At 36.9% G+C, this 16,128-nt stretch overlaps 1 protein-coding gene across 5 annotated transcripts in view; it reads left to right on the plus strand.

Annotated features, from left to right (window-relative positions):
• Gpc6 (glypican 6) overlaps positions 1 to 16,128 on the plus strand; it is a 1,085,538-nt gene that overhangs the window by 278,484 nt on the left and 790,926 nt on the right. For all 5 annotated transcript variants that reach the window (XM_004870814.4, XM_004870815.4, XM_087193031.1 and 2 more), the window contains one exon: positions 4,253 to 4,411. In XM_004870814.4, the coding sequence (XP_004870871.1) occupies positions 4,253 to 4,411 (159 nt within the window). The remainder of the gene's footprint in view (positions 1 to 4,252; positions 4,412 to 16,128) is intronic.

A 16,128-nucleotide genomic window follows, 5' to 3' on the forward strand; every position in this document is an offset into this window, starting at 1 on the left:
AAGTACCCTAGGAAACATCAACCTATGTGGTCCCTCTTAAGTGATCCTGGGTCTCATCTTGCTGTGCTCGAAGCTGTCATAATGATTTGTACACAGAAGGTTTCCAATCAGCAATGATGAACAAAGGTACAATTATCATAGTTTTCATGTTTTCTGTATTTATGATCTCTTACGCTGATTGTCTTCATTTTTAATGGGCCTTTTATGTCTAGCTCTTCTCCAGTTCAGCTAATTGTTGTGTCTAATTATAGATTTGATATATTATAAAGAACTTAAGGCATTCTGAGAGTGTGATTGGGAAATCTTTAAATGACAATGCTTTCTCCTCCCTTATAAATTATAACTTTGAAATAATCTCGTTGCTATATCAAATACTTGTCAGTATCGGGAAGTGTTCAAGCTGAGAAAAATTTCATATTCTTGCCAGTTAGAAAAATGAACAAGAAGGATTAGGGATACTTTCTTCATATGGTGAAGTAGCTTCAAGTAGGACCATAAAAATTATTTCAGGTCTCGTGGGCCATGCAGTAGTAACTGTTTATGTTATTCTAATACTGATGTAGTCATTGAAAACACAGAAATGATTGGACATTGCTTCATTGAAATGAAACTTTGTATGGACACTTGAATTTGAACTTCATGAAACTTTCACATGATAGCATAAAATATTATTTTTTGGTTTTATTTCCCCAACCCTCGCTCTCAGGTTCTACAAAACCAAGGGTGGACTAGATTAGGCCTAGAGGCCTTGCTTTGTAGATACCTTTTCTAGGGGAAAAGTGAAACCTAAGCAAAAAGAATGTTCCTCAGCCTCTCAGACATTCAGAATCATCAGGTTGTTAGATGGATATCACTGGCCATTTTTTTCCAAGATTTAGGAAATCAAAGCTGTCAAAGCTGCGTTTTGCTTTTGACTCGTTAGAGTTGAACTGGGGATTTTTTAAAGTACTGAGGATTGAACTCAGGACCTTCCTACTGAGCTACAACCCCAGTCTGATTTTTATTTTTTATCCTGACACAAGACCTCACTAAGTTGCTAAACTGCCCAGGCTGGGATTGAACTTGCCTTGATCTTCCAGAGGGCTGGGATTATGGGCAAATGCTACCACACCTGATTGAGCTGTGACTTTTGGTTAAAAAAACAAATGACCAAAAGAAAACAAATGTTTTCTTTTATCCTGAGGGAATAGTTCTATAGTATTTGTGATATTTGTGAAAGAAGCCCTATGGATCTACATTCATGAAACTAGATCTCATTAGAGGCATTATAATCTCAAATTCCAAGAAAGTCAGTATTTCATGTCAAGTGGAAGAAAGGTAATTAGTTCTTGGTGGGGTAACATTATACCATAATTCTTTCCTACTGTGTGTGTGTTTATTGAGGCATAGAGTGTCATGGAAGTATATCTCAGGTGCTGCTTCACTCATTGAGGAGAGTATTTGATTACATTGTTCATAGAAATGGAAATATTCCTGAGAAGTCAACTCTTCTCTTCCTTTGCATTGAATCCCTGGAGAGAAGAGAACTATTGACTGACAAGCATAGAGAGAAAGTGGAGAACTAGGGAAATAATTTAAGTTGATAATACTGATTCACATGGTTTTCATGTGCTCCGGATCATGAATACAACTAAACTAGAATCAGATTTTGTTTCCCGAACTTTTTGAAGAATATTGAAAATGAAAAGCATTCTCCAAGAACCAGGACAATAAGTGGGTGTGCTTTCTTCTCCACTTCTATGATAGAGATTAAAGAATTAACTGAAAGCCACAGGAAAACATTGACCGAAGTGGAATTAAAGGAACCGATATAATCACATTTCTGGTTGGAATTCACAAACCCAGTACTGGATACTCTACCGATGAAAGTATGGTTCTGTGGTGAATATTTTCATTAATTCACTGTCCTTATGAGCTGTCTTTCACAAGAAGTGCAGCTCCATACTATGTCCTATTTTTAAAATATCCATGGATACAAAAAAAGACAATATGCTCAGAATCATATTTTTCTCATTTTTATGGAGAAACAAATTATAAATGTTAATTAAAAGTCATTGGAGCACTGAGAGTTTGTGTGTGTGTGTGTGTGTGTGTGTGTGTGTGTTCCTTATCAATTAGGCTGCATATTGTATAAAAGAAAGTTAATGATTTGTGGGCCACTTGCTTTTGATAGTAAGACTCATACCTTCCCAGTGTCTTGGGCTCTAAAACCCTGCTTCTTGGTGGGCTGTGGACATCAGAAGCACTTTGAGAAGAATTTTAGAATTCACTTTGTTCTAGCCTCTTCAATCTGGTGTTGTCAAGCCTTCAAATCAAACGTGATCTCCAACACACCTGTAGTTGGACAGATTGGGTACCACTCACTGCAGTGGAGAAGAAGAGCCTGCCCCAGTATGGAGGAAGTGTCTATCATAGGCTGTGGGCTTGGTTAGGGAATTTGGGGAAGGAGTCAAAGAACTAAGGGTTCGCCCTAGATTGGGTGTGTCACAAAGTGGAGATATTCTGTAATAAGCTAATTTTACCGTAAGGTTTCACCCTCAATCTGAACCGAAACTTGGGAAACTTGTACAAGGATAAGTCTCTATAAAAGAAAAATTATCAGTGGATCATTTTGGCCAAAAAGGAGGCATTTGGTATTTTGGTGGATGACACTGTGACCCTGTTCGCTGTACTTAGACAAAACTATCCAGTGCTTTTGCTTGGTGTCATTTTATCTTGGGCGCTGAGTTATTTTGTTTTGTGGCTGGTGCTCTCGGTGCAGGTTTACCTGCAGCAGGAGAATATGAGGACCAGACTGGCTTCCGAATGTCAGGGACAGCTTGATTTTCTTTTCTTTCTAGCAAAGCTAGTGGCTACCACTTTTTCATGATCTACTTTGAAGTTTTTATTACAAAATATTTCAGTCATATAATAAAAGTAAAAATAATATATTAAACACTGTGTATCTAAGAAATAGCTTACAAAAAAAGATTACAGATAAAAGCATTTGAACATTTTTCTCAGAATGTAATCCCTCTTAGTAGGAAGCTATTAACCTGAATTTGATGTTTATCATGCTTAAGAATGATGTATTTCCTGTCCCTTTAAAAATATATGCAAAATTTTATGGTCTCCTTCTTTTCAAAGAATTATGTAAGAGCTAATGTAAATATGTACTTTTGATCATTTTTATTCTGGTGTTGTTCTAAATAACACCTTAAGTAGCAAACTATGTAAAGAATCACAAAACACTTTATACTACACACAGGGCTATAAGATATACTTTTACATGTACTGTTAGACATTATAAACCAGTTTTAATCATTGCATCTAGTACTGTGTTCATTTGCTTTAAGTGCTCTACAGTGACGTTAACCTCAGGGGCAATTTGTTGATTTTATTTAGTAAGACATTAAGTAAATTTTCCCTCTTCCCTCCAGAGCCTCTGATAAACACTTTTGACACAAGCTGACCTGCATCCAATGGAAATTCACATTTTATGCAATAACAGACCATTTAAATTTCATGAAGCAAAGGATTGACTTCTACTTCTAAATAGCACTAAAGAAAGCAATACTGTCAAAACAAGTGGCCTGGTACATCAAGAGATAAATCTGCTGCGTTAAATACAAGACTCTCCCTTTGATGGTGCATTTCCATGTGACATAAGCATTAATTAAACCCATTGATGGCTTCCTTCTTCCAGGAGAACATTTTCTGTCTGACAAGAAATGTCAGCTGAAGAATGTGTGCCACAGGTGACCTGCCAGTAGAAACACCATCATTTTCCCCTACAGAGAAGTGCCTACATGCCCACTTACAGCCAGGCAGGGAGAGAACATAAGCATCTCCTACCTCTCTCTCTTGCCTCCCTGACTAACAGGCCATGGGGAGGGGACTGTCTTTTGCCTTGTTGAAGTTTCCCAAGATAAGCACACTTAAGACTCTTTGACATCTGTTGTCATCTGGTGTTACGTGGGACATGTCAAATGAAAGCAGGAAGAAAAACCTCATAGGATCTGGAGGGCTTTGATGCGCTTGCACTTATCTGATAGGAAAACAGAGACTAAATACAGTATCAGGCTCAATGTCACTCCAACAGGTGTTTGGCATGTTAAGTACACACATGTGCTGAGATCCAAGTAGTGTGCAGGGTGGTGGCTGGGGAAGTGCATGGGATGAGCCCCCCCCCCCCCCAGTTTTAAGCAAAATGTTAGACAGGTAAAATCCACCCAAAGTCTTTGTACTGATGTTTCCATCATTCTCATTGCAGGGGAGCACTTAAGAATCTGTCCTCAGGAATACACATGCTGCACCACAGAGATGGAAGACAAGTTAAGCCAGCAAAGCAAACTCGAGTTTGAAAACCTTGTGGAAGAGACGAGCCATTTTGTGCGTACCACCTTTGTGTCGAGGCACAAGAAATTTGATGGTAGGTGAAAGGGTTTGCACTTTACTTTGTTATTGAATGTGTTTTTCAACGAGAATGAGGCCATTATCTGAATGACATTTTCGAAGAGGGTGCTGTTCATTCCTTCTTGAACATTTTGAGTACAGTCTATTTTTAGAAAAAGCATAAGCTTTCCTGGAGAGTATATTTTAGTACTATCTTGGGAAAATATAAGTTAACAAAGAGCAGTTTTGCATTTGTGCTTTGGCTAAGAGGTTTATTCTGAAATATGTAGCTCAATTTTTTATTATGAGAGTGATTGCAATTGAAATTTGTCACACTATAGCTTTTCTTCGGTTTTCATGAGAGTTTTTTCTCTTTAAAAGTATATTACTTATTATGAAATACAACATCACTTTTAAGAGGACAGGCTTGTCTTGACTGCCAGTGACACAGACTTCTTTATTTTATTTTATTTATTTATTTATTTATTTGGTACTGGGGATCGAACTCGGGTCCTTGCGCTTGCAAGGCAGGCGGCGGAACCACTGAGCTAAATCCCCGGCCCTGGACTTCTTTATTTTAGAGTTCGTGATGGTCTAACACATTTTAGATTGCATTTTTGGGGTATTCTGCATAGAAGTGAGACCTTTCTCTGATTTCCTAATTGTAAGCATTGAGCTCATATCTATATTCTGTTTGTTAAGTGAACATTTTGATTAGAAAGCATGAACAGCAAAGGCAACTATTGCTGGAATTTAAGCAGTGAATATTCTCGTCAGAACTTCAGAAAAAAAATCAAATACATTTTGATGTTTCAGAACAGTGTTAATATAACCGTAGATTAATGTTTTTGGATGATGCGTGCTTTATACTGCCCTAGCAAGTGAATGTACCTTGCTCAGATTCATTCTAAACTTGACTTGCAAGTTCTGGCATTTCTCCCGGCCCCTTGGACACGGGACCTTGCTCTCAGGCAACAGAGCTGCTATTCATTCTCTCCCCCTCTCCACTCAATGCACAACAGAGCCAGTTAGCAAAGCTGGCCAACTTTTTTTATTTTTTCTCCTTTTTCTCAGTGTAATAGGTAAAATGTTTCACTTCATTGGTGCTTTAAACCATTATTGTAACAATAATTTCTTTCAAATTCATTCTCTGAGTTATAAAAGACGGGTCCACAGGTGTTTTCAGTATACATGATGATGCAACAGTTTACATGTAAGCAACTGGTAGTTAGTCTTTCCAACATCTTCGCATCCTTTCTTTGTCTGTTGCTCTACATATAACTTTACCTGTGGCCCCTTATGGAAGTAACTCCCTGTTTAGCAGTGATGGTGTGCATGTTGACCCTTAATTGCAACTATGAAAAATGGGCTTTGGCTTTCTTTTATTGGCAGATTACAAATCCAGTGGTATTTAGGAGCCCCTGATGGGACTTTCTCGGGGTTAATATGATCTATCATTTCAAACTGAGCTGGATTAAGACATCTTGTCATTTGTTACCAGAGGAAGGTGTGTGTGATGTGCTGCTGCTGATTTTTATTTATGTCTTTGGAAAACAACTCTAGCAAATTCACAAAGCTCCAAAGGATGCTGAAATAATTCCAGGGCAGTATTCACAGTAGCTAATATATATTGTTTTTAAGAAAATTACTATATGTTAGGTGGCTTTACGGAGAGTTGATTTTTTTTAGACAAGTAAAGCTATTGAACAAGACTGAGCTAGATATTTCATATTATTAGCATATCAATAACTTTTAATATCTCTGGGTCTCCAATACTTAATCCCAGTTTGTCTTATTAAACAAACCATTCTCTCTTTCCGTGTCCTTTTCTTTTCATAGGTTTGCTTTAAATCCTTCTAATGTACTTAGGGCCATGATGTCAATCAGTTTGACAGAAGATTGATTTTGCTAAGATTAGCTCTAACATAGGGGAGGGAGAAATTCTTTAGCAACACTGCATTAGGCTGTCATGAGAGAGAAGTTAAGTTTTTGATTTTTTTTTGGATGAAGTTTTCAGACTTAAAAAATCTAAATGTGATCCTGTTAAATCAGGCCTTGAAAATTCTCATTCTTAAAATAATAATGATGATGATGATGATAATGATGAGGATGATGATGTATCAGTTTAAAAGTGACCATCTTAATTTCTGCCCTTTGGGCAATTCTGTTTGGGCAATCGTATGATTTACCTTTTGATAACACAAAGGTGATCCTGCTAGTGGACCTTTCAGGAGTGATGGTGAATTCCTGTGGGCCTTCCCCACCCCCTTAGTGCTGGGAATTGAACCCAGGGCCTTGGTACTTGTTAGACAAATGCTCTACCACTCCAGCCCCCCATTGGCTTAAAAAACACACCACCTCATGGCCTTTATTAATGGGTATCAGTTGGTGAGCATACAGAGAAATGATCTAGGATAAGTTGTACGATACTCCCTTCTGAGCTTTTCTTACATAAAACCCTTGGTGTTATGAAGGACTTTGAGTTTCTTTTTAGGAACTTTCAGTTTGGTGAACCATTTTGTATTATTACTGGACCCTCTTACTTTTTCTGTTTTCTGTCCTGGGGCTTGAACACTGAACTAGAGACTTGAACTGGCCTTTGCACTGAACTAGAGACCCAACCCCCACCCCCCCTTTTTACATTTTGAGACAGGGTCTTACTGAGTTGCAGAATTGTCCAGTTTAGACTCAAATTTGTGATCCTCCTGCCCCAGTCTCCTAGAGTGCTAAGATTACAAGTCTCTTGGACCAAGATGTCCAGTTTGAGGTTTGCCTCTGGCCCTGCTCTCACTGAGGTCTATATTTGTCACTGGTATGTTTCATGTTTCACTTAGCTGTAAATTATTAGAGGAAAGAGTACAGTTAATAAAAATCAGAAGGCGATGGATTTCTGTCCTACTTTTATTAGGTACAGCAACCATTTGAATTTACTGGGTCTGTGTGGTCCAGTCCACAGCATATTCAGAGGCTAAACCCTATCACGGTACTCATTAGTCTCTGATCATTGCTTTCTTTACGGTTTCAGAAGAGTCTTGATTCCATTTAACGTTATTTTCTGGCAGTGGTGACTATTTAAAAATTTGAAATTCCAATACACTGAACATGAAACCACCTTCTACTTATGGTTTTATTCTTTCCTGTTTTTAATTAATATTTAGGGTAATATTATGAAGATAACATGGTGTACAATTAGAGGTATTTATTGGATGGCAGGAAACTAAACTTGAATTAATATGAATCCTCTCTCAGCTTTTCTAAATGGCCAAGCTTTGTCCATAACCCCACTACCTAACATTTTCATCTTAGAGACAGGAATTGAATAAGTATACATTCTTTGGCAGAGAATTTTCTCATACTTGAATAGCTTTTTAAAGTTTTAAACATAGAAATGTTATTATGGATGAATATGTCCTAATAGAGGTTTATGTTCTCGGTGTTGGTACTTCTCCAAATGTCTCATAAGGTTCTGTTTGTTTTCCTTTCTCTGCCATGTTTCCACCTGAGCTGTCATTAGACATCCTGCAAGTGCCACCCTCTTTCTGCCAGAGCCCGTCACCGGGTGTTCCCAACATGCTCGGTACTCAAGCCCAGCTTTTCTGTCAGTCCTCGGGGATTATAATGGTGTCTGAAAACCTGGCCAAGTGCATCTGGCGGAATAAAGCAACATCATTCCCTCACCTCTCACCTCTCTCATCTCCGCCAAACCCTACAGGGAGCTAGAAGTTCAAAAGCAGATAAACACAATCATATTCAAAATGCAGTCAAGGGAAGGTCATCTTGGTGTACCCACTTACTGAGCTACAATTTTGTTTTTAGCAACAACAGTCTGACCTGTCAGATTGACATTTGCATCCAAAACCTCACTGCTTTCGTGCTTCTGTGTGGTTTATGGGATCCTAGGAAAGGGAGACTTATTAAGCATTCTGATAGTAGTCTTGTTAATGAGGGGCAATACCTGGCCCTTTTCCTCACTTTTCACATGCTCACATTATTTACCAGGGATAAACTGCAATGAAAAGTCACACAGATATTAAGTGGCAGAATAAGGGTTTGGTCCCAGGCTGAGCACGGCTGGATCCTCGTTCTCAGCCACCTTCACCCCACAATCTTCCCAGTGTTTTCCAGTCCCCAAATGTGCTGTCATTTCGTGGTCACCAAACTACTCCCTCTACCTCCCCCACCTCTTCTGTCCCAGGTGTTGTGGGAAGGAAGTAGAAATGACTCTTAGAGGAAAGTGGAAAGAGGTTTTTAATCCTGAAAGAAGAAAATTACTCAACTAAATATAGTCCATCTCCCAAGGAGCCTGGAGTCTCGGGAGGGAAAATGACTTGCCAAGTTTCCACCGAGAATGTGGAAACCAAGATTGTACCCTGATGCTTAATTCACTCTTACAAATAGCAGTGTTGTAGGAAATCAATATTTGGAAATTCTAACGGAGCCTTTATTTGTTGTGAGTAGACAGTGGCAAAGAATTAGTGGTATTTCTTTATGAAGGCAATAATGATATGGGTGGTAAAGAATCTACGTGTACTTCTTTAAAAGGTTAAAAAAATATTCAGTTGCAAGTTTTTCTTGAATTGAAGGGGAATGCCAAAATGTGTTATTGAATCATTGAAGGGATATTACTTACTCTCTTTACCTCACAAAACCTACTGGCTTCTATCCTAACATAGGGACTGGCACCCTCTTCTCCAAGAATATTTGTGGAATATGGATTATTCAGAGACAGGAAAGTTTGCATGAATGGATATTTTACTGTGTTTTTTCCCCATTGGATTTATTTGAGCTAAAATTTATTCATATTTGGAGCTCCATATGAGGTTTATAAATTTAGTATGTTCTTCTTGATCTTATTATTTTTCTTTTCTTACTGGTTGTTATTTATGTAATTTAATGATATACATTTGTCCAGAGATTTTGGCAGCAAGTGCATTTTTAAAAGCAAAATAAAAAAAATGAACAATAATTTCCAGCCTCATGAAGAACTTATTCTATAGTAACTCTCTCAGAATACCCATTGCACTGAATGTGGAAATAATTTATATACAGAGGCATACTATTTTTATGCTGCAAATCTGCTCATGTTTTCTTTTTAAATATCATTTCTCATCTATATACGGTAGAGATGACAATAATGTTATGACTTCTTTAAAATATAGCCTAATTTTCTCAGAGAATACACTTACATGAAAAAGAAAAAATTCTAACTAGTTTTCCATATGGTGGTAAAATCTTCCATACTTCCTGTCATGTGGGTGATATTTTGTGTATGTGTGTATGTAGGTTTTCTACTTCAAAATGTTTATTTAGAATCCCATATAGAGAAGGCACCTAGCTAAATATATTACAGATAAAAAGATGACTAATAATGACTAAAATATGATTGTTGCCCATCAAGAAGTTTACATTTTTAGGAGACATAAATGAAAACTAACATTAAGGGAAATAGGATTTACCCTATCCCTAAGTAGAAGCCAATTGGAAACAGAGAGAAGATGGTGTAATGGCTAGCAGTCCAGGACCTGTAGAGAATATTTTAAGATTATGATAATTAAAACAGTGGCAAGAGGAGCAAAAGAGGTCTAGAGATTTTGTATGCATATCCACAAAGTCAGTAGGACTGCAACATCATTGTTGATTTTCTCCCAACAGTGTTGAATTATTGACAGATAGCATATATCTGTTAAATAGATATTCTACAGAAGCTTTTTACTTTTTTTTTTCTGGCTGCTATTGTTTTTTTCAACAACCAACCACACAGTTTCAGGGCATAAAAAAGAATCATTAATTCTTCATTAGTTCTTCAATTTGGCTGTTCTAAGATGTGCCTGGCTTGGCTTGACTCTAAATGATGGATCGTGCTAATCCAATCTAGATGTCTCTCATTCTTTTGGAAGCAGAACTATAACTTGAGTGCATTCTTTTCTTGGTGGAGTTTGGAGACTCTAAAACAGACAAGTGGAGGCAGGATCCCCTTAAATCCTAAACTAGAATTGGCATTCTGTCTTCCAAGGTTTAATAGGCCAAAGTAGATCTCATGGTCGGTTCCCAACCCCATTGGGGTAGGAATTACACTACTCCATTTAGGTGGAGATGGAGGAAAGGGTAAAATTTCTGTATCACAGTTTACTAAAATTCTCACCTGGGTTCCTTTTGCTCCATACAAACAATGTTTTCTTTACCATACTGGCTTTTTAAAAATGAGTTCCCCAAAATTCAAGAACAGTAAATATTTTCTAAGAAAAGTTAGAGACATGCAGGCACAGCTGTTATGCCATAACCTTTCATATCCTAATGCACTAGTGAATACATGCGTCACCACCACCACTTGCACACTTGCAGTGTGCTTTGCATATGCATACATCTCACACTTCCATGATATTGTTGTAAGAATAAATTGATGTAGTATTTCTATTTATTGTGTTATTGGTATACCCTTTATCATTGTACAGAACAGTAGGTTAATTCATAAGCATTATAATGTTAATCATCATAGGAAGTAATTAGGTGAGTGCCTCCTTAGCATTTGCTAGAACATCAACTCTGTGACATGCATTTCATATGTAGGACAATCATCTTAAAAGCAAAATGTTCTGAACTGAGTTTTAGAAATTAAAGAAATGGTTTCATTGACATTGCAAAATAATCTGCCCATTTTCCCAAAGGGCAGACCTTCGAAAACTGAAAGTCAGCTAACCAGAGATTTGACTTTGACAGAGCTAGGGAACAGGTTTAGAAATCACAGATGCCTTGTGTTTGTACAATGCTGGGAGATGATCCACACCAAAGGAGTCCTTTACATGCAGTGCACGAAGAACCCTGATTTTCATACAAGTGGAATTTGTCTTCTTTCCCTCCCTTCCTTCTTTCCTCCTGCCCTCCCTCCCTTTCGTCCTTCCTTCCTTCCTTCCTGCCTGCCTTCCTCCCTCCCTTTCTTTTATTCCCACTTAGACTTTGGCAGACCTTTCAAACCTAAGGATACACACTGTGAATCAACTACTTCATGGCATCTGTGAGGTACTACCAATTATTTTCTAATTCTTAGACCCCTACCACACACCTCAAAGTAAGTTAAAATATATTATGCTCCCAGTGCAGTTGAAATATTATCATCTTATTATCACCAATTCCCTTGCATGGTGGCTTTGCTGAGCAGCTGTTTCACAGGCAAGCCAATTTCTTTTAAGTATTGCTCTATCAGACTCTGAAACCAGCCCTACCAGAAGGGTTCTTGGGCATGAATGTTAATGAGCAGACAAGTATCTGTTCCCTGACAGAGACTTACTAATCCTTTGAGTAAGTATGGGTAAATTACACGAGAAACTTTTATTTCAGTTAAATTGATCTGCCACTGAATAGATAAAACTGATTTCTTATTTTAATGAAAATCAAGAAAAATATTTAATGGGAGTATAAATTAGTGCTCACTGACAACATTTTGTCCTTTGACCAGAGAACACAGTAGCTGAGAGTAAACTGGTCTGAATGTGTGGTTTGCAGAATGCCAGTGAATCTGTTGCCTCCTCTTAGGTGTAAAGTACAGTTGGAAATAGAGGAAAATTCACTTGTCCTTTACTGGGGATTTAATAATGAGAGAGACTTGATCTTCCTTAGTGATAAGGAATGAGAATAAAACTTTTCCCTTCCTTTATTGAGACAGTATAAAAATTTTCATTTTTCTAAACAAATGAAACAACAAAGCCATAAAAAAGCACCTGTGTGTATATAGGACCATTAAAAATAACGTAAGTATATTTTTATTCAAAAACAACTGTGTACTGATGGAAGCCCTGAGGTGGGACGATAAGACCAGGAAGCACAGAAGGTGACCATTGTTGAAGCTGGTTGATGAATTTCGGTGAGGCTTATTAGAAATTCTTGTGTTTGTATCGTTTCTGAATATCTATACTAAAACGTTTTTGAGAGCATGTATGACATTGAAGATTTCAGGATAGTGAATGAATGGCAATAGAGAGCAATACCCATTGGTGTCTCCTTTCTTGTATATTCCATAGTAAATTACACAGAGAACATCATGTTCAAGTTGGAAAGATAAATACAGCTAACTGGAGCAAAATTACTTTCTGCTTTTATCCAAGTTTCTAATATTCTTGTGCTGAAAATAGCATCTCTGGTATGTAGGGGTTTGTTAAAATAGTTCTCCCTCTTTAGCTCTCCTTATCAAGTCTAATTCAAAATGTTAAAATTCTTGTTTAGAAGAGATAGATAGGGACACTGAGACAGGCAGTGTACTTAACATGGTTGGGATGTCGAATATTCCTCAAAAGCCCGTACATTAAAAGCTTAGTGGCTGGTGATGCTGGTGAGATATGTTGGGAGCCTTGGGCTTGGAACCTAGTAGGAGACCTGTGAGCCGTGGGAGATATGAAGGGTAGTGCTTCAACCTCTTCTTGTTCTTTTCTTGCTTCCTGGCCATTGGACAAATGGTTTTGTTCTGCTGAATGGTTCCACCATGGTGTGCTGCCTCATCACAGGCTCAAAACAGCAGGTCCAACTGATCATAGATAAAACCTCCAAAGCTATGAGATACAATAAACCTTTTATCTTTATAAGTTGGTTATGATAGGTATTTTGTTATAGTGATGGAAAACTGACTAATACTATGTACTTACATAAGATTCTAGATTTAGAAGGTAGTGTAAGATGTGTTATAAAAGTCATTGCCAATAATATTTCTGTATCATTCAGTATTTACTCAGTGATTTTTGGTTGATTGATTAATAACAACAAGAGCTAATGTGGTTTGACATGTTAACAAATCTAAGGAAGACTTTATTAGTTAATTTCCTGTGATTCTAATTATTTAAAAAATAGGAAAAATACCTGAATCAAATGAGGAAAAAGTCGTGGACTAGCTAAGAACAGTACTACATGGTACATAAAACTCAGGAAAAAAACTTGTAAATCACTCATTGTAGCTTCAAATACATTTATTATTCTTTCAGAAGATTTGTTATATTCACTAAATAGGCAAATATTATTCTTGAGTTGACTACATAATAGTAGCTCATGATATTCACACTGTTTCCTCCCTGCCTACAAGTTTAATCAAGTACAAACAACTTGAAAAACAAACTTTTAAGTAAGATTCTGGAAATAGGAACTCAGTGGTCTTTAAATGTTTGGAATTTTTTTCTATGTATTTTTTATTTCTGAAAATTTCTTCACATATTTTTCCCTTTAAAAGAGTAGCTCTGTGGTCATTATAGGTTTCAATTCTCTTAGCGTCCTTGTCCCCTTCTTAGTGCTTAGTTAGTTGACACCTAATCATTTTTCACTTATTTAGTGTTCTTTTAGTTGTGCTCTTTTTAAAAATATGATTCACTGCATATTCTCTGTTGAAGACTAAGCTCATTAAGTATAGATATTAGGCCTCCTATTTCTGTTTTATCTTCCTATGCTTGACTTAATAGGGAGCATATTTAATATTGCTGCTGTGTTGTCTGACTATGGTACCAACCTGTACAGACCCAATGGCACAGCCTGGTTAGATGAATTACTTAAGGTCCTATAATAAATACGACAGAAGAAAATAGGAAGCCTTGAATTCTAGTTATCTATTAACTCCTAGGGTCCATAAACCTGTGAGTCATATTTGATGTCAGCAGAATTTATTCCAGTGAACTTAGTGGAACTAACTTTAAATTCTCCTGACCAAGATGATCTTTACTTGCAGTACAGTGTGAAGCCCTTATCCTACCTTAAAAGCAGGGTGGAGATGTTCTCTGATGCTGTCTCTGTCTCCATCTTTCTTTCTCTCGCACACTTACACACCTGCACACACCACACGCATAGGAATAAGGAGGGACTAAGAAGTACACACTTCTCCTGGAGGAGGGGTGAATATACTGTTTCCTGGTTTGAACACTAGAGATTATGATTCTTTGGCTTGGGTGGGACTCAGAAGCCTTATGTTTTGTGAAAGCATCTTCCACTTACGAAGCAAGCAGTCTTTGGGGCACTGCCTTATCACTGGTTTCAGTAGAGCTGAGGTATTAGAGGTGGGCACAAACATTTGACAGAGGTTTTTAAAACTTTGTTCAGACATATGAGCATCAGTATACGGTCAGCTAATGGCAGGCCTCCACCCTATAAGGGGTGTTTAAGCACTTGTTGTCCATAAAACAATGCTTTTTATACATTAAACAGGTTTGTTTTTCTTCTTCTTATATTTACACTAATTATACCCCCAATCAATAGCTCACTTGATGTTTTGCAGATCAGTACACTGCTTTTTCATTTGAATTTCCCAAAATGTGAATAATAAAGAATTTCCTTTTTCTTTTATTTGTAGCTCATAGCATCCAATTTATATTTTTCATAAGCCCTAAAGCATTTTTTATTTTCTTAGTTATTATTTCTGCTAAGATAATGTTTCATGAATCCAAAACAATTTATATTTAATAGCATTTTTAAATTTAAATGTATTATGCTTATTGTAGAAACCTTGAATAATTTAAATTGAACATGCTAAAGGACATAAAATTACACTAATTTTATGCATGATTGAAGGAAAACAATAAAGACCAATAAAGACCAAAGACCAATAAAAATATTGCTCTTTGAGAAAACTAGGATAAAACATAACAATTATTAATATCTAGATTCTCATGAAAATTTATTTAATTAATTTCTGAAACTTTTTTTAAAGAGCTCTTAATTCCTGTATTCAATTTAAAATAAAATTAAAAGAAGACTTCAGTCCCTGAAAGATGAAGATGATTTACTTCTTTTTGGAGACAATATCCCTGTCTCCCAGACATTTTGTTACATTTACTGATACAACTCTGGACACCTTTACCATCATTTAGCTGATCATCTCTAGTTAGAGTTCAAGTAGAAGCCTATGGCAGCACACTGACAGTGTGCTCTGTGATATAATGCATCATGATTTATAATAAAGAATAAGTCAAGGTAGTACATAACGTAATCTGGCCACGAAGTAATGACTTCAGAGTAGAGAATTAAGGAAAATAGGAGCACGTATTATGACAACTTTTACATGTTCACCTTGATCAATACTTCAGTCTTTGTAGACTTTATCAACTTGATCAATAGATAAATCAGGCTTGTTCTCCCTTCACAGGACCCTGATACCTTTGTGTTAGGGAAGTAGATATCAATTCTATACACATGTATCTTTAGGAGATTCCATGTCTGCTTTCAAACAGAAGAATTGAATCAGGCAAAACTCTCTGCCTCTTGTAAGATTTAGCTTCTGTTTGTTGCATGGAACTCTGAATTGTGTTATAAAATTGAAGAAATTGGAGAGTCAATTCTCATTACTCGGTGCTATATTTTTTAAATTACTTAACACATTTCCTAAAAGTATGTGTATGTGTTACTCCATTGGCTGAGATTATTTTTTCCATTTGCCCAGTCTATATCAGGTGACTATCTTTTTTACCCCCATATAGATTCCCAGTGCTTCCCTCCTGCTGCACTGTTGGAAAAGGGCCTCCTTGTCTCGAGACATTATGTCAAGTTCTGTTTTAGAAAATTTACCCTGTAATCAGCACAGACTGGATGCAGTAGACAAGTATTCAGATATAGGATGTGCATTTTATTGACAAAGTGACCTTGGACATTTCTTAAACTCTGTGAGTGCAACATTTCTTCCTTTTTAAAATGAGTATGATAATGTCTGTTTTGAAAATACAATGTGCACAAGGAGTCTAGCAAGTGTCTCGCAGATGAGCATTCCTTTTTGATAACTGTCCCTGGCTCTTCTCT

This window comes from Heterocephalus glaber, unplaced genomic scaffold (assembly GCF_053883595.1).
Source record: "Heterocephalus glaber isolate CG9 unplaced genomic scaffold, H.glaber_assembly_v1.0 deba00001577, whole genome shotgun sequence".
Lineage (NCBI taxonomy): Eukaryota > Metazoa > Chordata > Mammalia > Rodentia > Bathyergidae > Heterocephalus > Heterocephalus glaber.